Genomic DNA, 25,841 nt, shown 5'->3' with positions numbered 1-25,841 from the left:
TAACTACATAACCTTTAAACTTGATTATTTTTTAACGTGTTCTTATCATGCTTCATGTCACATTAACAAGAGACTATTTATACACTTTTGAAGACAAAAAGAAAGACAAAAGCTCATTTTCTTATCTGTAATAATCTTACTTAACCATCATTCATTAAGTTGTTAACAAAGATAAGAAAATTGCCCACAAGTAAACCTTGCATAAACCATTTTATCACTTTTTCACTATCCAAAACCGGGCAACCGAGATTCTGCCGGGTCACTAAGAGCATATAAACACAAAACAAGAACAAGTATGATTCAAAAAAACCCGTGTCATTTGTTCTTCAATTTGTTCTACCCTTACGCAACGACTTCCTAGCAGCCTTCCAACCTTCATTGTCTATAGCATGACAATGACCAGTATACCCTGACCATGATTTGCAAAGTGCAGCAACATCACACACAAAACAGTAGCACTGCTATCAAACAATCAGTAACATTAGTCAAGCGGTAGGGTCTACCGACCAGCAACTAAACGGTGGGGTACTAACTAGCAACTGATAGAGATTATTAGATTAATCGGATTAAAATTTTATATGAAACTTTTCAAGATTATATATATACACGAAAATTTTCAAAATTTTATTTTTAATTTTACAAACTTCTTAATCAGATTGGATTAATAACTAATATGCATAGTTTTTCCAATACTTAGATTTTGATCCATTTTTGGCCTAATTTCAACAAACTTTGACAAAACTTGATTGTTAAATTTCAGTCAAAATCAGTCAAACTTTGGTCAAAATCGAACAAATTATGGTGCAAATCATTTTAAGTATTTGAAAAACTAAACTTATTAATCCAGTATGATTAATAAAATTGAAAAACTATGTATAAAATTTTGTGTGTGTATATATAGTGTTAGGATCAAATACAAATAGCTCTTAACTTAACATGATAAGCGCACAAATAACTAGAGTCATTATTTAGCATTAGAGTAATTACTATTTTACTATACTTTATAAACTCTAGCATTAGCATAATTAATTTAGTTATTAGTAATTTAGTATCCTTCTCATGTTTGATATATTCATACCGAAGCCCACCCTATATACATACAATTTTGAAAAGTCACATATAATATTCCTATCCGATTAATCACGAGAATTAATCGCCAGTCTATACCCCACCGCCTGACTAGCGAGTTCCACAACACCACCTAAACCCAACACATTTCAATCAAAACTAAAAAAAATACCAAATTACCAATTTACAGTAACTCTCATGTGACGTCTTCTCAAACAGATGCTTCACACACAAATGCCTTGAATGCGGGTAATCTCTACACGCCACCTGTTAACAAAAACCCACATTTCAAACCCTAAACCCGTTAACAAAAGTTTATCATATAAATCATAACTCAATATAAATCAAAAATAAAATATATAAAAACTAAAATGTTTCCTCCGTTGTCCTCATAACAAAAAGACCCGAACCCATTGACCCTGACCCGTTCCGACCCGAACCAAAACAACCCCTTTTTAATTAACCCATTCTGACGCTAACCCATTTCGACCCATGACCCGTTTCAACCAACCCGAAACCCGTTCCAACCCTAACCCATTTCAACCCATGACCCGTTTCGACCCGAACCAAAACAACCCTTTTTTAATTAACCCACTTCGACGCTAACCCACTTCGACTCATGACCCGTTTCAACCGACCCGACCCGACCCGTCTTCCACCCTAAAACTTTATATATAAATCATAAATCTCACCTTACCCTTTTCAGCCACCATACAAATATCCGGCGAAGAATCTTGAAAACCCAGATCACATTTCAACGTATCTTGTTCTTCTTCTTCTGGGTTAAATTCAAGAATGAAACAGTCTTCTTTGTCGTCAAACTCTTTAATGGCGGACTTACGCTTTAAACAGAAGATGGGTCGTAACGGCGAATCGTCATCGATATCGATATCAGATAAACATTGAATTGGTGAGGTTTTGCGTTTGCGTTTCGGTGTTGAGAGGATTTGAATTGAATCCGCCATTAATTGATTGATTGATTGAAACCCTAATAAGCAAAAGATTTGTGAATACAGTGACTAATAATAATAATAACGGCTTCAAATTTGAAAACCAGATGAAACGTTTTAAATAATATTATTATAAAATGATATAATGATAATAATAATGTTTTGTGAATTGGGCCTAGTGGAATTGGGCTTAGATGAAATAATGGAATATTATTCTCATTTTGGAAAATATTGGTTTCTTACTTTAAGCATGCTGAAATTTGAAATCAAGTTTTTTTTTTTCGTCGTGTGTCATGTCAGAGAATTCTGCTTTTGTGGCGGTATAATATTTGTCAGGTGATGGCCAACGATATGGTTTCTTAGGGGGGACGCTCCAGCCAAACTCTAAAACCAGCGTGATCTTGGTTAAGAGAACATAGTTTGGTTCGAGTGAGGGCAAGTGGGCAACGAGACTCTCCAGTTTGTAGAGTGCGGTGGCGTAACACACAAGAAAGTCGTTTTTCCAAAATTCAAAAAATAAAAATAAAATAAAAAGGATGAAACGTTTAATAATAATAATAATAATAATAATAATAATAATAATAATAATAATAATAATAATAATAATAATAATAATAATATGTTTTGTGAATTGGGCCTAGTGAAACTGGGCCATGACATGAATGATAACGAGAGAATGCGAGACATTTTATTTTAGAAAAAAAAAATATTCTTAAGTTTGTTTATAGTGTGTTTATATTATTTTGGAAAACTTTTAGTTTCTCATTTTAAGGGTGTTAAATTTTGAAAATATTGAAAAGATTTAGTTAAGTAATTGGTTACTTGAAAACTCGCGATAAGGTTGTGCGATATGGGCATCGCCTCACCGTCACAGGGACTAATGTGGATGCCACACTGGATTTCAGCGGGTAGAAGAAGGATGGAAACGGCGAGGGTTGTGCTTGGAGATCTCGCCGCACTTTGATGTGGATGCAACGGAGTGGCAATGTCATTTGCATTATTGTCTATGTGAGCAGTGATAAAGAATATTTCATTTAACTAAAAAATGATCTAATTACAACAGAGATGCAGGTAAGCAGACAACAAGCTGTGTCGCCACACCCTTTTAAATGGCAAAACAAATTCTATTGAAAACAAAGTTATCGTTCTGCGGTGTCGTTGAGTTAATGTACATGACCCGCTAAACTTTTTTTTTAAACGTAGCATTATCGGAGGCAAGGAACCCAAATGTATCAAAGCAAGATGAATAAAGGCATGTTGGTTCTCAACACACGCCTTCTCATGCTTAGCAATTTTTCCTGATTCTGCCTTTAACACAGTCTGCCTAGCAACAAACTCGGTGTCCCTAAGCCCGACAAGAGGTGACACCCCAGTAAGGTCCACGCAAGCATGCCTCCCCATACCCATCCAAACATAAGAATGTGTATACTGTATAACACACGGTTTATATAGGATTTGTCAAGCATGGCTGTCGAAGTGCTTGTGATGCAGCGTACAAATCGTGAACGAAGGCTAATCACGTTGATTCTGTGAATACCCGTGATGAACCTTCCCCCAACCCCCAAATTCGACCCCAAAAGGCTAGAACTCGAAAACGCAATTCATTTTTTTATTAAAATCTTATCAATGACCAGTCACAAGTAACTTAACATATTAATAAAGCATCCAAAATGAGCTTGGGCCAACAAAAACAAGCACAGGCCAAACAACAGACCAAAAGAAAACCCAAAAACTAGACAAAAAAACATAAAAGTGGCTCAAAAGTGTATCTAGAATGCTTATTTAGGAAAAATAAACGGGACAACTCGCCTATGACTGGTTACCACAGCATGGCCCACGTTCCAACGGTCGTTTTGACTGGTAGCACACTTGAAATGGAGGCCCGTAGCCCAAGCTATGTCCATTTTCGTGCAATGCATCTGGAAGCACGATCTTAAGCCTCCAGAAACATCATGACCCAATCTTCTACACTTGGGCCCACATCAACTTGAGAGGAAAAACTCTCTTGAATCGTGTCATCATTCAATATTTGGTTACATTAGAGCGCTTTTTTTAGTTATTGATGTTAAACGTCTATATACTAACAAGTGGCAAAATGTTAACAAGACATTGAAAAATAGCTATATTCGAAAACCAGATCTCAAACACCGAATTTAACGATAATATTCACGAACTCGTATTCTCAAACGACCATTTAAGGATTGTCCAGATGTGTCTTGGTTTGTTTGTACATTAGGGAAACATTCATATGAGTTTTTTTTTCCTTTTTTCCCCTTTTCTTAAGATTATTGGGCTTATAATCCATATTTGAGGTACTTATATACCATCATGCCCCACTAATCTACTATTCCAAGGTGAGTGCATAAAGTTTAACATTGGGCTTAAAGCCTTAAACTAACCAAGAAACAATATTGTAATCTTATTATTGCTGTTATTTCATTGTTTGGTGGGCCACTAGTGTGACCCGAATCGGCCCACGATTCGTGAAGGTAAGTACACATGTCATTTTCGTCCTAGGAAGTTTTTATATGTTTTGTACATTTACGAATCTCTGGAGCAACACATGCAACTTGGAATGTCATGTCACCCTCTTAATTAAAAGCCTTTTACGCCACTCATTCTTACTATTTCTACACGCGTTCTGAATTTTCCTTTATTCATTACTTTTTTCTTCGCTGTCTATACTTTCTTTGTCACGTGTCTTCCAATTTTCTTCCTATGCTCGGTCATATGTGTGTCTGGTACTAATTATCTTTCGATTTGTCACATTTGAAACGTGATTTGGGTCTTAAGACTTCTAAAATATCGGACAAAGTCCTTGATATTTAAATTGTGGGGTGACTTTCCTTTTAAAGTAATAATAATTTTCATTTGTGATTGTTTAGCATCTAGTGCTTTTACAAATTTGACTAGCATCCAAATAAGTGGAGTAAGAGACTATTCTTGCTCTTTTGGTCAAATTTAGATCCTTGGAATTGTCTTCTTTACTATGCTGGTTTAGGCTAATGAAATATAATTAGAATATAATTGTGTGTTATGTATGTAAAACGGACAAACCAAGAGGAAGACGATATTTAGCAGGAAAACACCTAGGTTTAGCTAGAGTGGTGCATTTTCGGCTTTCTTCCACATGGGTTCGGGTTGGAATCGGTTTCATTTTGGGTTAACAAAAGTCAAGACTTGTTTAAGGTGGAGCCCTTTTGAAAAAATCAAACAATAGTTGCAAAGTTAGGGTTGACCAGTTAAAACATAATAATAATAATAATAATAATAATAATAATAATAATAATAATAATAATAATAATAATAATAATGTAAATCAATTATTTAATTACAAGAAGTGTTCTTGATGATTTTTGACAAAGGTTGAAACAGAAGAGAAGAGAATTTTATGTGAAATTGTGTTATAACCATCACTAGATGATAGGATATTCTATAATTTAAATCATAAAGATAATGATCTTGATTAACTTGTGATATTGATTTACGGATAAATATTGTTCTTTAGCCAAACCATTTATGCAAGATCGAATTCTTTTAGTGTAATTTAGAAGTATAAAGCAGATAAGTGTATGTCTCCGTTTAAAAAATATAAAATAAATAAAGCATGGTCGAAGACAAAACCCTACAAAAATATGCAAAGTCCTTGTAAGTGATAGAACAGTGGCAAGAAATTAATTAATTTAAAGCATACACGATATCAGTATACTCATAGCATGATGTTGAAATCCAGTGGCGAAGCTTGGACGTGAATGCCGGGAGAGCCGAACTCAAAATGTATAAAAAAATTCATAAACGAGGGAGGCCGGGCTCAAATTTTTGGCAGAAAACATGCAAATTTACACTACGCAAATTTCGGACGAAAAACGGCTAAATTTACACTAACGCGCGAAAAAACAGAGGGCCTCATTATACTTCGCCCCTGTGGAAATCAATCCTCAAACTCAAAAAGAAAATACGCAATACTTGAACAACTTATTCAACACTTTTCAGTATTTTTATAAATAATGAAAATCGCACAAAATACAATGACCATGCATCTTTGTTACTAACATTAACGTGTTTTCTACTCCAACTCAATTTCTTAATAATACTCAAGTGCTTAGTTAACAAACCGTCTCTCTAACACTAACGATTATTTTCTAACAAAAAAGTAACCATTTAGTTTAAACTCTAAAAATTTATCTTTTTTATCTTTAACCTCTTTATTTCATTTCACCTAATGAACTTCTCGGTTGTTCATATTTTACATTTTTACCCTCGTTTGTATGTGAAATCAATATTAAATTCTTTACATGATTGCTCAATTTGTGTGAATAAATGTGAATGCAAGTAAAGAGTGATATAAAAGTAAAGTTCAAGTTCTACTGTGTGAAGTTACTATTTGTCATCTCACACCAATAGAAATAACACACAATAGTTTAACCATTTGTTAATTATCACATAGGTGATTACTTCTATAAAAACGTTAGAAACACTCTTGTTTGCGGATTAGTTTGGGGTGTTTTGTTCAAAACGATGGAAGATAATTTGAAGCTTAAAGCGCCTCAAGGGGGGTCTTCCGGGCGCTTTGCATCCTCTATGACGTCACCCGCTACACATACTCTTAATATTATACAACTTTAAGAAAAAAAGAATAAATAAAAATATGCTTCAAAAACCAAACTAAACCATATGTTACCCAAAAAAGGTATGACGTATTATGTCTTCAAAATCTAAATACTTACGGTATACACAAATCAGCATCCGATCCAAACACTACACAAACAAACAAAGAAAAACAGAACGTCGGTATTGACTAATTCGTTGGCACACAATTTAGAGCAATATAAACCGGTGGCTACCGCTAACAGTGGTCCGACAAGCTTAAAGACTTTGTGCAATATAATGTGTAGTGGTTTATTAAAAAGTGAAAAATATGCTCCGTCACGTCAATGCCTTGCATACATGTTGGCTCTCATTAACTTTTCACTGCAAACGTGTAATAGTTTAATTGAAAATACAATTATTATTTAATAATTTTTAAACAAAAGACATATTAGATTTTAACAATCTCACATTTTTGCAGTTAGCCTATAACAATCTCACATTCCGCCCTATTTTTTCTCATTGAACCCCTTTAAAAAAATTTAACCCGTTAAGTTATTTCAAAAATTCAAGATGATATTTTAAAGTTTTTGATCGGAATGAAGATACAGGTAGATGTAATCCTTAACTCGAAAATGTGCTTCAAATGACTACACGAAGCTTCAATTAAGGTGTTTAAACTTCTAATAAGCAAAAATCAATTTGTTTAGAACATTGTTTGAGATAAGTTTTACATTAATCGACTTATGTTCTCCTTCTGATCAAAGCCTTAAAACATCAATTTGAAACTCAAAATAACTTAACGGAGTTAAGATGTTTTTAATGGGGAACCAATGAAAAAAAAAATGTATGACGAAAGGTGGGACCAGTGGGAAGAAATTTTTGAGGAGGATCATTGTTAGTCAACTTTTCATAAAAATGAGATTATTAAAATCTAATTTGCCATGATAAAGATGTGAATGGGTGAAATTGATTGTAAAAGGTAAATCAGATTTCAAGTCTGAATCTTGACCGTATTATTAACTGTTATGATTAACTTGATTACATAAAACCTCTATTTTATAACCTTCTAATCATTAACATATACAATCCTTTATTAGACTCGAACTAGGAGAAAAAACTAATTCAAAAAATTCTTAGGTTTGTAAACACAACATTAACCCCCTGTACTTACACAAGATTTACACTAACAATTATTTGTACAAAGCTTTGGCAAAATGGTTTGACGGATGAATTGTTGGTGAGGTGATAGGGGCGCCACCCGCACTACGATCAGTTTATTGTTTACTCTAAATTAATTAATTATCCTTGACATATTTTATATGTAAATTGTGTCCCACATAAGTTATTGATCATAATTGATGTCAACAAGCTTGAAAATTGTGGATTAACTTGCCAATTCATTCATGGTCTTAGGTTTAAAGGGACTGCGGATCAGGACCGGCTGCTTATTAATCTATAAGTGGGTCAAAGAAGTTGAAATAACGACAATATAAGTGGACATATGCAACAAAGTAATGGTTGGCAATTGATGTTTTGATATCCCACTAGCACATTGACACATGACTAGGATGGTAGTGATCCGGATTTTGGTCATCTAGGTGATGTATATATGTTTCCTAATACTTATCATAGGTACGCGTTATCGGATATATCTGTTTATAGTCTTATGTGGCTAAATGTAACCCACTGGATGTTAAAAACTAACTTTTTGTATCAAGTCTATAATATATATAAACGAAAATATCGCGATGTGATCGCTCCCCATTTTTTAGGAGTCACTAGATTTCCTTGATTTTTAAATGGAGGCTTCTCATGCATTTGACCCGAATTCATGGGTATGGGTATAATCAAACCCATATATTTCTTAAACGAGTTATAACATCTCATTAAATTAAAAACTAATATCACCAAATATTTGATATAAAAATCCTAAAAAGTAGGGATATACTAAAAATTAATATATGATTTATTTAAAAAAGATATATATTATTTATAATTAAAAAACCAATTTTATAGTAAAGAAAAATAAACGGGTCTTGGGTCTCATCAAACTCATATAGCTTTTAAACCGGGTTATAACATCTCATTTGTTTGTGAAACAATTTATCATCAAATCATATATATTATTAACTTTCATACAATAAAAAAATAAAAATTCGAAAAATAAATAAATATTAGAAACAAATAATATAAAACAACACCCTTAAAATAAACAAAACATTTAAAAGCTCTATGGTTGTTTCTTACGTTTACTCAAGCCACCATACTGTTTTATTTGTAAATGAAGACTTCTTATAAATTTTATCCGAATTCACGGTATGTGTCTCACCATACACAGATAACCTTAAACGAGTTATAACATCTCATTATTCTAAAAATAAATCTCACAAAGTATTTGATATGCAAATCCTATAAAATAAGGATATACTAAATATTAATATTTAATTTTTAAGAAAAATATATTATTTATAATAAGAAACAATTTTATAGTAAAAAAATAAGCGGATCATGGGTCTCACCAAACTCATAGTTTTTAAACGGGTTATAACATGTTAGTTATTTGTGAAACTATTGCATTATCAAACCCTAAGTATATTATTAATTTTTTTATAATAAATAATATTAAAATGCATAAAAATATAAATATTAGACACGAAAAAGAAACACAACCTTCAGCCACATCCTTAGCTCCGCTCGTACCAGCTTCATTCCCCTCAGACATCTCCACATCTTCCTCACCACCGAGAGCTGCCAAGGTAGTCTTCCACTTCTTCACGTTCGAGGTTGTCTTATCAAAAGCGGGATCATCGGCCTCCATCGCCATCTTGATCCTTGCTTGCAGCACTGACCTGGCCGCCCACATCTTGGCCTCCTCCTTTGCCTGCTTGACCGTTTTTAAACCGAGTTATAACATCTCATTTATTTGTCAAATAATTTATCATTAAACCATAAGTATATTATTAACTTTCATACAATAAAAAAATATAAATACAAAAAATAAATAAATATTAGAACAAATAATGTAAAACAACCCTCGCAAATAAACGAAACATTTAAGTCACCATATTGTTTTATTTGTAAATGAAGACTTCAAGTGCATTTGATCCGAATTCACGGTATGGATCTCACCATACCTAGATGTAACACCCCGTAACCGCAGCGGAAACGTACACGGGATGCAACAGACACATCTGATATCAACAGCATTGCTTATAAAGAAAATATCACTACATTAATTTATAACATATTACATTGTTGCGAGTTTCATTACTGTCTAGGTGTTACACACATATTTTACCGATAAGACATTAATAAATTCATTACAAAACAAAGAGCAGCAAGCTTCCAACAGGTAGCACAGATAGTTAAGCAAACATCAATCAATCCAACTTGGGCATACCTAGAAAACATGTAAAGAAAACGGGTCAACTACGAATAGTTGGTGAGTTTCACTAATTTAAATAAACACTGACAAATCATTTTAATAATCATTTATTAACAATATAATCATGCTGGGAACTTTGTTACCCCAGAACATTTCCAATAACTTTCTGGGAACTATGTTACCCCAGAACAATAAATACCCCTGGGAACTATGTTACCCCAGAACAATAACAACCCCTGGGAACTATGTTACCCCAGAACAACAATAACCCCTGGGAACTATGTTACCCCAGAACAACAATAACCCCTGGGAACTATGTTACCCCAGAATAATAATAACCCCTGGGAACTATGTTACCCCAGAACAATAAATACCCCTGGGAACTATGTTACCCCAGAACAATAATAACCCCTGGGAACTATGTTACCCCAGAATAATAATAACCCCTGGGAACTATGTTACCCCAGAACAACAATAACCCCTGGGAACTATGTTACCCCAGAACAATAATAACCCCTGGGAACTATGTTACCCCAGAACAATAACACATTATAAACATTTTATATATTCTATGCATCAGCCCATATATATATAAATGTACAAGTATTTCCATACGATCGGTATGTACTTAAATACTTTAAATAAGACATGTTTTCCGCCCCGGGAAAATATAATTAAAACAATTCATTAAAAGGGGCTCGTGAAAACTCACCTTGTTGTGAGTCGGTGAGTAATATAAGGAACAGCTACGTGCCTGGATCTGTAATATAATATCTAGTCGTTACTATATAATTCCCATAACTTAAATACATATCAATCGGTACATCTGAGAACATTGTTAACCCAGTACTGTACTCGATTCGGGGACAATGTTAACCCCGTGACACTTCTAAGGACTCAGATTGACATTGCTTAGAGTTTGACAGTCAATTTAGTTAAGGTGATGAAATTATAGCTCGGTTTGACACCCCGTTTGGCCGTGGGGCCCATTTCCGGTATTTCGGTGCCGAAAACGGTAAAATCGGGTAAAATTACCCAAATCATCCGAATTATTTTCGGATGATTTATTTTTACTTAATTTACTTAGATTTATGAAATAGTCTATTTTTAGAGTTTTCATGTACCAGTCAGCTCGCTTATGCGAACTTTGCCGGTTTACACGTTTTAAGCTTTAAAAACTTGTTTTTATGTTCTTTTTAGCACAAATAATTACCCGATTAGTCTCGGGTCTTGAAATTTTGCACAAAACTTAATTTGACAGAAAGGAATTTTGTAAAAATTTTCCAGATTTATTTTCTTATATTTATATTTATTTATCTATTTTTAAATCTTATTAAAATACTAAATATATCAAAAATACCAAAACACTTTAGAAAAATCCCAAGTTTTTCTGGGATGATCTTTATCATCCTCATAACTTTCTGGAATTTTCCCAGATTTATTTTCCTACATTTACATTTATTTATCTATTTTTAAATCTTGTTAAAACACTAAATATATCAAAAATACCAAAACACTTTAGAAAAATCCCAAATTTTTCTGGGATGATCTTTATCATCCTCATAACTTTCTGGAATTTTCCCAGATTTATTTTCCTACATTTAAATTTATTTATCTATTTTTAAATCTTGTTAAAACACTAAATATATCAAAAATACCAAAACACTTTAGAAAAATCCCAAATTTTTCTGAGATGATCTTTATCATCCTCATAACTTTCTGGAATTTTCCCAGATTTATTTTCCTACATTTACATTTATTTATCTATTTTTAAATCTTGTTAAAACACTAAATATATCAAAAATACCAAAACACTTTAGAAAAATCCCAAATTTTTCTGAGATGATCTTTATCATCCTCATAACTTTCTGGAATTTTCCCAGATTTATTTTCCTACATTTACATTTATTTATCTATTTTTAAATCTTGTTAAAACACTAAATATATCAAAAATACCAAAACACTTTAGACAAATCCCAAATTTTTCTGGGATGATCTTTATCATCCTCATAACTCCCTGGAATTTTTCCAGAATTTAAAACTTATTTTTCAAGCCATTTTCACCCAAAACCGAGCTAGAAAGCCCTAGAACTCGTTTCACCGAAAAGCCTACTTAGACTTTTCCAACTGAGCTCAAATTTTGTGGGTGACTTTTATATGTTATAAAAAGCTTATCTTAAATTTTCCGGAATTTTTCATCATGTTTTGCTATTTTTCACTATTTTTGGCCAAAACCGAGCATTAAATTCACCAAATATTCATCTTTTATCCAAAAATTACCAAAAATTCACAGATCTCATATTTTCATGTGTAGATCATCTCTGTGAAATTTCGTGACCCGACTCTAAGCACACGTAAATCTGTCCATTTTTTCATAACACACGAAAACCGAACTATCTTGTGTTTTCTAGCTTTAGATCGCAAAGATCTCGGTTTCTAGCCTTTGCTAGCCGCTAGATACAACACTTACAAGCACATCAACACCACACCAAGCAAGTTATACCCACAATCAAGCCATTTCTTTCCTAGTGTCGGTTAAAACATCAAAACAACGATTTTGACCGTAAAAATCCATTCTCGACTCTTTTTACTCATTTCTTGGACCATGATCCCTTGTATAACATGTATACATCTCTTGATCATGCAAGAGTCGGTTTCATCTCGGGTTTTCACCCGTCTTTCACTTGGAAAATTCATTTGACAAGATTTCAACCGTAAAAATTCATTCTAAACACTTTTAACTAATTACTTGGATCAAGATCCTTTGTATAACTTGTATACATCCTTTGATCACACGAGAATCGGTTTCATCTCGGGTTTTCACCCGTTTTTTCACATGAAACTTCCTTTTCTCAAGAATTTATGCAATTAAAAACAAGATTCAAGTATCAAAACATGCTTATACCTTCAAGTTTTTGGTTGGAGATCAAGGGATTGGATGAATGCTTGAAAGTTGAGAGAGTTTGAGAGTGTTTTTGGGTTAAAAAAAAGAAAATGAAAGATAATATGAACATGGGGGGGGGTGGCCGGCCATATGTGGGGGTGTGGGGGGGGCCCACATCTCAAATATTGTCCACACATTTGGATTATGCAATCCGGATAATGTTGTGGATAATCTGGTTCAGTTCGTTTCTCGTTTAAACTCGTAATTCGGCTTGAAACGAGCCTAAAATGGTTGTTTTTCGGGTTAAAATAAAATTTATATAAAACTGATTTAAAAACTTTAAAAACGTAACCCATGACATTAAAACATCATATTATTAATAATTACGCATCTTTTTCGGCTTGATTGATCGTCTCTTGCTTGGTTTGGTGTTAAAGGCTTCGTTTAGCGTACCGACGTACCATTAAATCGAAATCCTTTTTCTGTGCTATAATTTACTTATCCCGAAGCATTAATACTTCGTAAATATCACTAAACATTATATACTTCGTCTATAATGTAATTCCCGATTCGTTCGGGTTTCAATAATCGTTCATTGGTTAATTGTAATTCCAATATGATTCACTATATAATTGAGTATGATTCATACTGTGAACCATATATATTCGTATAAACGTGCTATAACTCATATAATCAATATTAAATAACACGTAAATAGTATATTCCGGCTAGGGTATACCTGGAGTTGCCGGAATCGTTACACTAGATAACCTTAAATGAGTTATAACCTCTCATTATTTTAAAAATAAATCTCACCAATTATTTTATATGTAAATATTATAAAGTAGGGATATACTAAATATTAATATCCAACTTTTTAAGAAAAATATATTATTTATATTAAGAAACAATTTTATAGTAAAAACAAAAATAAGCGAGTAATGGGTCTCACCAAACTCATAGTTTTTAAACGGGTTATAACATGTTATTTATTTGTGAAACTATTTCATCATCAACCCTAAGTATATTATTAACTTTTTTATAATACATAAAATTAAAATGCAAAAAAATATGAATATTAGACCCGAAAAAGAAATACCCCCGTAATACGGGGGATAATTGTGATATTTTTAGATATTATCACCTAATATCATACTTATCTTAAACACTAAGTATTTGAAACTAATCTTATATCCAAATACGCTTCTCAAACGTTACATGTTTTTCGAGGGATACCTCTTTTTAGTGGACGATATGGGTTTGAATTAAAACTTGATATCTATTTAGTTATTATTATACGGAATAAATAATCCAGTAAAATTCGTTAGTCACTACAAATTTTACAAGGTGCACATTTTGGTTTATAACCCTAAACTGGTTCGAGTGGAATTAAACCAGTTCTCGATGATCATAGTCAAAACTGGTTTGGGATGGAACCAGTTAATCGGTTTGAAGGGGCATGAAACGGGAACCTATGAAATCAGTTAGGTTTGGTTCAAGACCAGTTCGTATAGAAATCGATTTGCAACTGCTTAATTTTTAATTTTTATAAAGAACAGAATTTTATAAATATAAAAAAAAAATAATAACAATATATATTTATTTATTAGTAATTTTAAAAATTCCCATAACATATACGATCACAAAATAAGAAAAGAAATTACGATATAAAATACATTATTTTTTTTAATTCTTAGTTCAACATAGTCTTCCTCGCCTAAACACCTTCTTATTGTTGGTTCTTCTCCTAGCCCATGAATATCGATAAGTCATATGCAAGTTCTTCATCGGATAGTGGATGTGATCGTCTGCTTGATACCTCTATATTGTGTTTTTGTTCCTTGATCGGATGCTTGTCTTCGAGAGTTGAAATGTTTTGAATGTGGTTCACCGCGTCCAAGTTATTTTTCAAGTAAATGCACACTTTATTAATGTAGTGGGAGCAAGCCTTGTTCTTCTAATTGTATCAAAACATGTTATAATAATATAACATATTCGACTACTATGAATAGAATTGTGAATCTTATGTAAAAAAATCTTTATGCAAATGTTAAGATGCCATGTTTGAGTAGTTAAAGTTAGTACTTGAATCTCTATGCACAGAATGATATATAAAGTTGGGTTAAGTAACTTTATAATAACAAACAAAATGTATTGTGATGAATTTATAATGTACTATCTAAAAAGGTTATGAAAAGAAAATAATTTTTGGCCTTAACAATATGAGAATTTTATCACATTTGAGTATATTAGTTAATAAAATAATATAACAACGAATCAAACATGAGAATGATTCAAAACAAAGTAGAAAACACACAAATATAGTATCTATATTGTATACATACAAGTAACTCTTGTACAAGGACGTATGTTGTGGAGGTGTCACTCATGCAATACGGGAATGATAGCGTTCTTCACACAAAGTTGGGCTATCCCAATAAAAGCGCCATGGACACTCTCTGCTTTTTGGTCTACGAATTAATTATGTGCACCAATCAATAAAATCCACATCACCCTACTAAACTACTTCTTATTTTAATTTTAATTTTCTATAGTTTAATTATTATTATTTTAATGAGAGTAATTGCTAGTTAACCCATAACACTTAAATTAATGGATGACTAGTTATCTTACGTGACGTGGCAATGACATGTCACAATAGCTAGCCCAAAAGCTTTTACTAGTAATCCCATTACACATAGCCTAACTCCCCAATCAAATGCATCTTCTTTAAAAAAAATCAATACCAAACCATAAAAGTAACCGCCAACTAGTATATTCACATAATCGAAATATATAACGTTTTAATAAACCTCACACTACATGATTCAAAATAAAACAATGACATACTGAATTAAGAAGATTAACAACAGTTAAAACATGTTTGCTCATACAATTTTGTCACATGCTTAATAAATAAATAACACGCGTCAAGATAGTAAACTTTGATGATCATGAGTTGCACATTATGCATCAAGTTATCTAAATATACTTTGGTATGTTCATGCATGTGATTTAATACTATTTCATGTCACATGCTGAACATAACCTGCATGTGATTTAATACTATTTCATGTCACATGCTGAACATAACCAATCGATCACGAGTTAAGATACATGTTGCACCTATTAATCCACACTACACTTTAGATGATCCCATCACACCCATCTCTAAAAATAATAACTGATATCATTTATTATGTAGGTCATCCTTTGTTTAAAGTCCATCTAACAACTAAAATTATTAATGATATAGCTAAAGGTGCCCAAACAAGGAGTACTAGTTAGGCTATAATGTTGGGATAGAAATAGCAATGTATATTAGCCAAGAGATCAGAGAAAGTATCAAAGCTTAGCTAGTACTGCCAGCCAATCCATGCCTAACAACATGCTATCAGTTGTGCTCGTTGGTTAAAGTCGTCCACGTAGTGGTCAGTGTGAACCATGAGTCGACAACCATGAGGGCCGTGAGTCTTATGATCACCTAGCAAAACCGAATGCTAACTAGCTTATTTTTTCTTAATAGGAGGCGTGTAATGATGAATTCAAAAGTGTCTTCCACCGAGCCCTCACCAACTCTGACCAACCAAGAATGTCAATAGCTTCATTTTTATGTCGTTGTAATGACCTCAACGCTCCTAACGAACTAATAAAAGACGGATCAACATGTGTTTTCAGAGAGTGTACATATACAAAATACTACAAGAAGTTTCGAATCAAAATCTTGACCAAAAACATTGGTAATGTCCTATGATGTTTTTAGTTATCTATAAACATTAGTTATATATTTTAATGTGGTATTTGAAGTAAATAAATGATTTAATTTAAGCTTTAACGGTGAAATTTTTGTCATCTTAAAGACTTTAACTTGAAACCTCATAACCTTTTGGTTTATCACCTGTTTTATCTTTATCAACGAGCCACCAACAACTTTAAACTAAAAGTTAAATGATTTATGTTTTTGTTGGTTTGCAACCATGTCAACTTTCCACCCTCACATAAAGTAAAAGGCCGAAGTTAAAAGATCTTTGTCGGATTTGTCGTCGTAGGAATCTTTTTTATATAATAAACAGTTTAAAAGTTTTAACTGATTGATAATCTAGATGGATTTACGACTTTAATATCTAAACTGACTATGATGTCACCTACTATATCATATTTTTTAACAGAGTTCCTTGATTTGGGGTGGGGGGGGGGGGTGGTGTATTCTTGGTAAAGTGAAATCGGGTACTCATGCTCATTAGGTAACACTACCGCCTTCACTAGTAGTTCAAAGAGAGAGGGGTAGTTGAGTGGGGTGTTGTCTATGGTTTTAAGTTGTTTAGGATAGCGTGTATAAGGTAAAACATGTCATTATGAGATTGGTAAAAAATAAGTACTTTAGTAGAGCACACCTGTTGCCCTAATAAAATATTTTTAATTTCTTTTCTGGATCATTCTATATCATGGGTGGATTTACTAGAACCCCGAGTTCGAAATTTTATTAGAAGCGTATATGAAAAACTGGATTGAACCTTTTTCTATACAACGAATTAATTTAATAGTTCAGTAGATTGAACAAGTTAGGCTGCCTGTAATGGGAAATCAAAAAAATTAGGATGATTTTTGTAGTGAACACCCCTCCCCTCACCACCACCCAGGCGATAATAGGGGCGAGTAAGGGGGGGTGTTATTTGACGTCTGCTTGAGTTTGTAAAGCATTATTGTTTTATTGTTTTGTGTGTGTGATATATATATATATATATATATATATATATATATATATATATGGGGATAGATCTTGCGAGAAGTGATATTACAGCGAGAAGTGCGAGAAGTAAAGGTGTAACTCCATTAATCCCTAATTTCACTCAATTTCTTATGATGTTACCTACATGTATGTTGGTTGGTTTTTTTTTGTCTTAGCTACACACATTAAAATCTACCTACATACATATACACATGTACCTACACACATTCAAACCTACCTACACACATACAAACATACATACACATATACAAAAATACGATAAGAAAGGGAGTGAAAGGAGTGAAATTAGGGATTAATGGAGTTACACCTTCACTTCTCGCACTTCTCGCTGTAAAAAAAACTTCTGAAATGATCCAATACCTATATATATATATATATATATATATATATATATATATATATATATATATATATATATATATATATATATATATATATATATATATATATATATATATTGGGTTACAACACCGTTACACCCCTATAACAAAAACTCACTCATTGCTAACTGAGCGTCACATTACGTAAATCGCTTTATTTTGTAGTCCTCCACAACACATAATCTAATGAAGTGGTTAAAATTTTTCTTTATAACTAGGTTCAAACCCTTTACCTCTCATTTGTTTACCCTAACCCAAGTAGCTAATATAATAATCATTTTTTTTATTTAATTTGTAAATGTCATTGCATTTATATTATATATTTTTTTAATTTCTTGTGATTATTGTTTTTTTATTATTCCATTGTATTTTTATTATACGATAAATATTACCTAACTCAAAAAACTTTTTATATTTGACACTATGAAACTGGAATATCCAAAAGTAATAAACCTTTTTAAAAAGGTTTTCTGATCTACCATTCATTATTCTACTACAAGCCAAACTTTTTATAATATATTTAAGCTTATTAGATGATTTATATATAATACTTAAGGCGACATCCGACAGAGTCATCTAATTTAGGCTTTTTTGAACTTTATGTACTCATGTAGGGTGAAGGTTGACATGGTTGCAAACCAACAAAAACATAAATCAAACTTTCGGTTTCCGTTCAAACAAAAAGAAAAAAAAGATGGTGATAGTAACAATATGATAATAAATAATTATATAAATAAATAGATAAAATAACTTTCGTTTGTCAATCTTTTCAACTTAAATCCACTCTTTTCGGTCGGGGTGTGCCAACTGGTTTTACCGGGATCGTCAAGCCAAACTCGGATGCCAGCGTGGATCCCGATCATGTCAACATAGTTGGCCTGAGTGGGGTGGCGGGATGCGGCGTGTTCACGCAGTGAGATAATTTAATTGTGAAAGTCACTGATCGAAAAAAAATCCATTCCTTTATTTTCTCTAATTACCATGTGAATATAAAAGAAAACATTGTAAATAGTAATTAATTTTTTTAGTTTTTCTAATTATGTTATTCACATACTTTTTTTTTCTTTGTTATGACACTTAACTTTCAATTTGTGTCAACTAAATCATATTGCTTTCAATTTTTGTTTTAAAACGATGGTCCAACTCCAATATTATCATAAGTGATATATTTACTGAAACAAGATTAAATAAAATGTTGGGTTGATGATGTTTTAGTTATTTATGTACATATAGTATGGAGGTAAAAAACAGTATTGGAACACTCATTTCATAAATAATCGAAAGCATTATTGATCAACGTATTTATAAATCTAACAAGTTTATTAGAAACTAACAAATTAGGACATGAGGTTGACAACATATTGGGATGGATGGTGTGAAGAAAATATAGCTAGTTCTTGAAGAATTCTAAACAATGTTGTTGGTCTAGATTTCGACTCCAAAACTTCTTGTAGTAGTCCGTGTACGTATAGTCTCTGAAAACACGCCTTGATCCATCTTTTATTAATTCTTTAGGAGCGCTGAGAATAGAGTCATTACATGGACATAAAAACGAAGCTATTGACATTCTTGGTTGGTCTGAATTAACTACGGCTCGGTGCCACACGCTCTTGTATTCACCATTACTTATAGCCTAAAAGGAAAAAAGAAAAAGCTAGTTAGCATTCAATTTACTCAACCCGACACAAATCACAAAAATGTAAACCACCTCTAGTTGGTCGCCAATGTTGATGACAAATGCATTAGGACATGGTTTAACCGCTACCCATTTGCCATCTTTTTGAACTTGTAGGCCCGAGACAAGCGAGTCTTGAAGGAGGATGGTGAGTGCATTAGGATCAGTGTGACCAGGCAACCCGTATGTCAACTCAGGCTCAGGACACACCGGATAATGGTTGATGGCCATGTGTTGTCCTTGCTCACCTAAAATCATATTTATTCGTTCCTTCTCTAACCCTAAACTTTCGGATATAAACTCGAGTATTCTCATTCCCAATTCACGTACCACCGTACAATAATCCCCAACATATTCCCTACAAAAATAAATTAATTTATAACAAAGACAACGATTAGCCAACTGACAAAATATTCATATACCAAATTCAAATCATAACTATAACTCTCAATCTAAATATTAAATATATGAGATGAATAAATAATGTATGGTTTTGTGGAGTGTGACTAGAAGCAAACATGACTTTTGAAGCAATGAAGCCAATAGGATTTAATAAAGATTTTAATAAACAGAAATATATAATTTTATATAGATATAAATTATAACTTATAATATAATAATATGATGAGGGTAATGTCAAAACGTGTCTTGTTGTCTTACGTCGGCATACCGTGTGGGGTGTGTCAAATAAACGAAGTTGACCAAATTGATTGAAAGTAATGTATTTTTTGCGACGAATAATATGGTCACAAATTGTCTAATCCAACGGTTGTAATCAAAGGTGTCACAAAAGGCGGTGACCGACTAATAAATGAGTGATTTTGGTGGTTCGTTCATATGGAATGACGGTGGTGGATGAATGGAGTCGGCTCCTAGCTACTCGTGTAATGATAATATATATTAATACGGGTGTGACACGTGTAATTTGACGTGAATACTTACATTCATATAATATACATATCATAAATTTATAATCATAACCGGAGGTGTGGGTAAGTTGAGGCTAGGCGAGCCTGAGCTTGACACGACTCGAGCTTGGCGTGTTAGAGTCATTGAAGCTCGAGATTGAGTTCAACTTGGCTCGATCTTATTTGCTAAAGGGTAAGTCATAGCTCGGCTTTAGCTTCTTTGCAAAAAGCATACACGAGCTTAGCTCGTGTGATTAGTACGATGTTTCAGCTTAACAAATAGCATCTCAACTAAGTAATACACACTTGTGTGCGCACAGACATATAGGGACTATTATGTATGATTACGTAACATTATGCACGATTATACTCAACAATAAATCGACGCTACTATGCCCAAAATAAAAGATGATAAAATTCTTTATTTTATAGTATATTTAATTAGTAAGTTGACAAAGTATACAAAAATATTTTTTAAGTATAGTTAATGGTGGAACTATTTTCTTTTATAAAAATTAATAATGAAATCTATATAAAACTCTTTTGGTTGTTATTAGAGCATTCTTATCCTATCCATTGTTTTTTGAGTGAGGTTTTTATAATGTAGGGAGTGATTTAGAGTATTGTGAGTGAAACAGAAATAAAATGTAGTGATTTTTCGTATATTTGAAAAAATATTGTTCACATCATATAAATTTTTAATACTTTTTAAAAGTGTTTGTAAATGGATGAGAGATAAAATGTATGATGTAGGTAAGGTATAAAAGTATTATTTAATTAGAAATAAAAAAAGTACAATAATTTTTAATATAATTTTAGGTTTGTAGATAAAATATGAGATGAAAATGCCTTACTTTATATAATTAATGATTTTACTACTAAATCATATGAAGTTATCTGGTGTGGCTTAGACCATGTGTAGTCGTAAAGCTTCACATCCAGGGGTTATGCGTCACGTGGCGCCCAGTCAGAGTTATGGTTTTGTATAAAAAACAAGTGTAGTCGTAAAGTTGGCATAACTTGGAGGGAGGCGGTGTTTCCAGAGTTATACCCTTGTGTTTTCCTTGTGTTTTCAGCGTTGTATATAAAACGCTTGGAAACTTGTCTTCAACATAACGCGGGGGGGGGGGGGGGGGGGGGGTTGGTGTACTCCCCGCGTTATGGCTCAAAACGCAGGTTGCAAAGCCACCACTACACATGGTCTTATGCTATGTCGCTAAGGTGGCAGTCAAAGTCGTGAACGACACCGCCCAACGGGCGTGAGGGGATGATGGTTTTTTATTATTAAACAAGATTATTTATCTTCACCTCATCATACCACCCCATCTTCCATTTCATCTCACTACAATGCACGTGCTAGAAACAACCCACTCTAGCTCGCTCCGGGTGCCCTGGCCACGCTTATATTATTAGTTAGAAACACATAAATTGTCCTTTCTTTGTTGGGTGATAAAGGCTCCTAGCTTTTGTCTATGGTTCAAATCCTAGTAAAAGAAAAGAAAGACAAGACAAGATTTGTGTAGTTCAAAGTTATGGTCTTTTGTTAATAAGTGTACCCGAGTGATCAGACTTTATAGGTCATTAAAAAAGGTGTATGGGGAATAGACGAGGCTAACCCAAGGTTGCCCCGGGCAACCTTATAGATAAAAAGGACTAAATTTTGACTTACATAATATAAGTGAATTTAAATAACATATTAGATGGGACTTAGCACCCCATGACAAGCATCAAACCTCATGTGGTAACATCATCGCAATCTATATATGTGGGTAAACACGTATTCAAATACGTGGTAAACCTTTGCCACTTAATCATCATATGTTCATATTGTGTTTAATTTAATTTTAATTAAAAAACAAAAACTTTTAGGGTATTTATAGGTATGCGTTACCAATGATTTTGTGGTTTATGAGTTATTTATGATAGAAATAAAGTGACATTTTCGGTATACAATAAATAACCATGAGTGCTTAGTCCCCTAAAAAAATTGTACAAGAGCTTTAAGAATAGGTGCGTGTTTCTCTACCAAACACTTACCTATTTATCAGATGACTTCTCTCTCTTACATATTCAAACACCTGAAAAACTCATATCTCTCTCTTTTTCAACTCCCTTCACATAATATGTTTAGAAGTTCTTATCTAAGACTATCGAGTATGGACACCGCTCACCACAACTAGCGTGTGGACGTCACCTCCTTCACATCGCTCATCTTCTTTGGAGCTGTTTGGTAGCCTCTTAATCTGAATTGATCAGATTTGAAGTGTATCAGGTTTAGTTATAACACCTCATAATGATGCATGAAGTATTAATAAGTAAGTATTATAAACATGTTAACTGATTCACATGTTACCTCTTAATCACAAGGGTGTCACAACCTTCTCTTCTATTTGACAATAAAAATGGTGAGGACTAACTTCTTGAATGCTCTAAACCCTAAAGGTTTTAAGTAGTGTACGAAATATATAGCAGGAGGAAATAGATAAATATATAAACTAGATGTACTTTGAATTTGAAAGTTTTAATAATAAACATATAATAATAATATTAAAACAGATTTAAAAAACTAAAGCTTTATGACATCATAACTAAAACGTCTTCTGACGTCACATGCTCCAAAAATATCCAATGAAAAAAAATATAACTTTATCTTGATCTCCAACTGTCAAAATTTGCCACAAACTTTAGATCAGGCAAGATGAAGACTTGGTCAAATTTGAAAATATATATTTGTTTTTATTAAGAATTTTACTATGTTAATTCAACCAAATAAAAGGTAAAAAGTAATTTACAATATTAAAAAATATAACAAAAATCACACACACATATATTATACAACCCTTTTTTTTCAATATACTAATAAAAATGTGAAAAGCCTTAAAATATACAACTATAGTACACCAGATTTGTGAAGTTATTTCGCGTATTTTAAATTATAAGTGTACAAGTTAGTTCGGCATGCATGCTTTTTGCCGTTCCAGAGTTGGTGGCCATTTGATAGAGACAATCCGTTAAACACTCAAAAATACTTAGTTCAAGTCTAAGAAAATGAAAAAAAAAAAAATCTTTAAAAAATGAATTTTAGCATAATTATATTGTCAAAATGTATTAAGTGGAATTCATTATGTTGTTAATGTTATACATAATATAAATTAATTATATAATAATATACAAATCATATAGACAAGCTTTTACGTAAAAGGTCTATATTCTTTGGTTCCTCGTTTTGTCCAATTTTCATGGACCCATCACATGCACACTTTCTTGCACTTTGCCATATAGATTTTAATGTTTACCTATGCCAATTTATTTAATTGTTCAATAAACAAGTAAAATATTAATAATAATAATTATTATTATTATAATCTATGACTACTAGTTTTGTTTCTTACTAACATTATCTTCTCAACTAATCATGTATGAGTGTTAATGATGTGTTATTATCAATCTCATTATTTTAGTAACATACTTCTAAAACCGCAATGCATACATATAGATGTGAATTGACACGTAGTTGACCTAAAAGTTACCATACTTATAAATAAACCAACTAGATAAGTCCAAGAGATTAGAAAATGTCATATTTTTTAAACGGGGAGTAACTTTTTCTCTCTCTTTCTTAAGTTACATCGACTCTAAGATACGTTGACAAATGTCACCAAAAATTTGTCTTTCTAACTCTCGAACTCAAATTCTTTCATTTGAAGCTCGATTTTCAATCTTAACATTTTTCTCTAAACTTCCCATTCTTAGTACGACATAATAGTAGATTTCATTAATTCACGTTCATTTCATTAATTCCCATTGAAAATTGAAACTGAACTGTTACTAACATTGTGTGTATATATTATTTATATTTATATATATATATATGTGTAGAGAGGGTAAGAAGAGTAATTACTTAAAATTAGAAGGATTGGAAGGCCATTCAGGAGAGTACTTCTCCAAAGGATAACAGTGAAGCCTAAGATAATCTCTCCAGTTATGAACTTGTTCTTTCTGGACATTAAAACTCGTCGAAAGCCTCATCGTCTTCGTCGGATCCTCGGAATACAGCTTCATCTTCTCTTCCACTGGCAGCTGGAAGAATTCTCTTCCTACTTGTTCCATTTTCTTCACTAACTCAACCGGGACACTGTGGTTTATTACCTGATAATAATTAACGTACAATTAAAAGTTAATACTGGTATCAAGAAGTTAGATAAGACTTTGGCTCTTTTTTTTTCAAACGGTTAACAAATTATAAAAGTGATGTAATAAATAAATAATGAAAAAAAGTCAGAAAGAGTTAGATAATAATTTAGTATTACACCGTGATTTATTACCAGATAATAATTAACATAAAGTCAAAAATTAACTACTGATATCAAGGAGTTAGATAAGACTTTGATTTTTTTTAATGGTTAACGAATAACTTATGTAAAAATTAATAAATAAATAAAGTAAAAAAGTCAAAAGAAGTTAAATAATAATATAGTATTATACCTTGATTTACCACATGATAATAATTAACATATAGTCAAATGTTAGCTACGGGTATCAAAGAGTTAGATAAGACTTTTGACTTTTTTTAAACGACCAATGAAACTTACAAATAATGTCAAAAATAAATAAATAAATAATAAAGTAAAAAAGTCTTAAGTTTATTTTTGGTGGAATGATAAGGTGGTCAACGTGTGAGCGAACTCTATAAAGTGTAAAGGCTTAGTCGTTTTAAATAAAAACCTGGAAAAAGCCATAGTGGCGACACGCGTCGCCAATTTGTTGGCTTATCCGGTGTCTGTCTTCCCCGCCGATGTCAATAACTGGAACGTTGTCGCATTCGGACACATGAGATAAGTTCGGCCTGTCGTTGACCGGGCGGACATAGCTTTCTGGTAAAGTGGTGTAGTGAAAACCACTGGAGATGACTTTTCCCGCCATGGGTGGACGGAGGAAGATGGTGGTACCGGTGGTGAGATTTGTGGGACCGATGTGAAGATTCTGAGGAAGTGAAGGAAATTGCAAGGAAATTGTGTAGCATGTGACATGTATATATAAGGTTGTGGAGGTCACTCAAGTGTGTGAATTTTTTTAATAGAGTCTTGGTTTCTATATTAGTATTAATTAATAATTAATTAAATGAGTGCCTATATGATACGAGTATCTGAACATAGACTCTGATAATCACATAACAATTGTGAGTGTTGACGTTTAGGTATTGAAACGCATTAAACTTAACCGGAACCAGATTGTTGGTAACGGTTCAGTT

The 25,841-nt window shown here is 32.6% G+C and overlaps 2 protein-coding genes across 2 annotated transcripts; both read right to left on the bottom strand.

Moving 5' to 3' along the window:
• Window positions 1–326: 326 nt before the first annotated feature.
• On the bottom strand, window positions 327–2,050 carry LOC143625649 (RPM1 interacting protein 13-like). The gene is made up of 3 exons (XM_077095936.1): window positions 1,761–2,050; window positions 1,249–1,335; window positions 327–458 (listed from the first exon to the last, which is right to left on the bottom strand). Exons 1-3 carry the CDS (start codon window positions 2,031–2,033, stop codon window positions 327–329), a joined length of 492 nt encoding a protein of 163 aa, XP_076952051.1. The 5' UTR covers window positions 2,034–2,050.
• A 17,208-nt stretch (window positions 2,051–19,258) lies between these two features.
• LOC143628462 (protein DOWNY MILDEW RESISTANCE 6-like) lies at window positions 19,259–25,605 on the bottom strand. The gene is made up of 4 exons (XM_077098057.1): window positions 25,316–25,605; window positions 24,492–24,739; window positions 19,716–20,040; window positions 19,259–19,640 (listed from the first exon to the last, which is right to left on the bottom strand). Exons 1-4 carry the CDS (start codon window positions 25,511–25,513, stop codon window positions 19,398–19,400), a joined length of 1,014 nt encoding a protein of 337 aa, XP_076954172.1. The 5' UTR covers window positions 25,514–25,605; the 3' UTR covers window positions 19,259–19,397.
• Between the last annotated feature and the right edge of the window lie 236 nt (window positions 25,606–25,841).

This window comes from Bidens hawaiensis, unplaced genomic scaffold (genome assembly GCF_021521415.1).
Source record: "Bidens hawaiensis isolate Kalapana, Puna unplaced genomic scaffold, B.hawaiensis_p1.1 tig00000458_1, whole genome shotgun sequence".
NCBI classification, from domain to species: Eukaryota; Viridiplantae; Streptophyta; class Magnoliopsida; order Asterales; family Asteraceae; genus Bidens; species Bidens hawaiensis.
The sequence above is the reverse complement of the archived record's forward strand: the minus strand, read 5'-3'. Positions and strand labels throughout refer to the sequence as shown.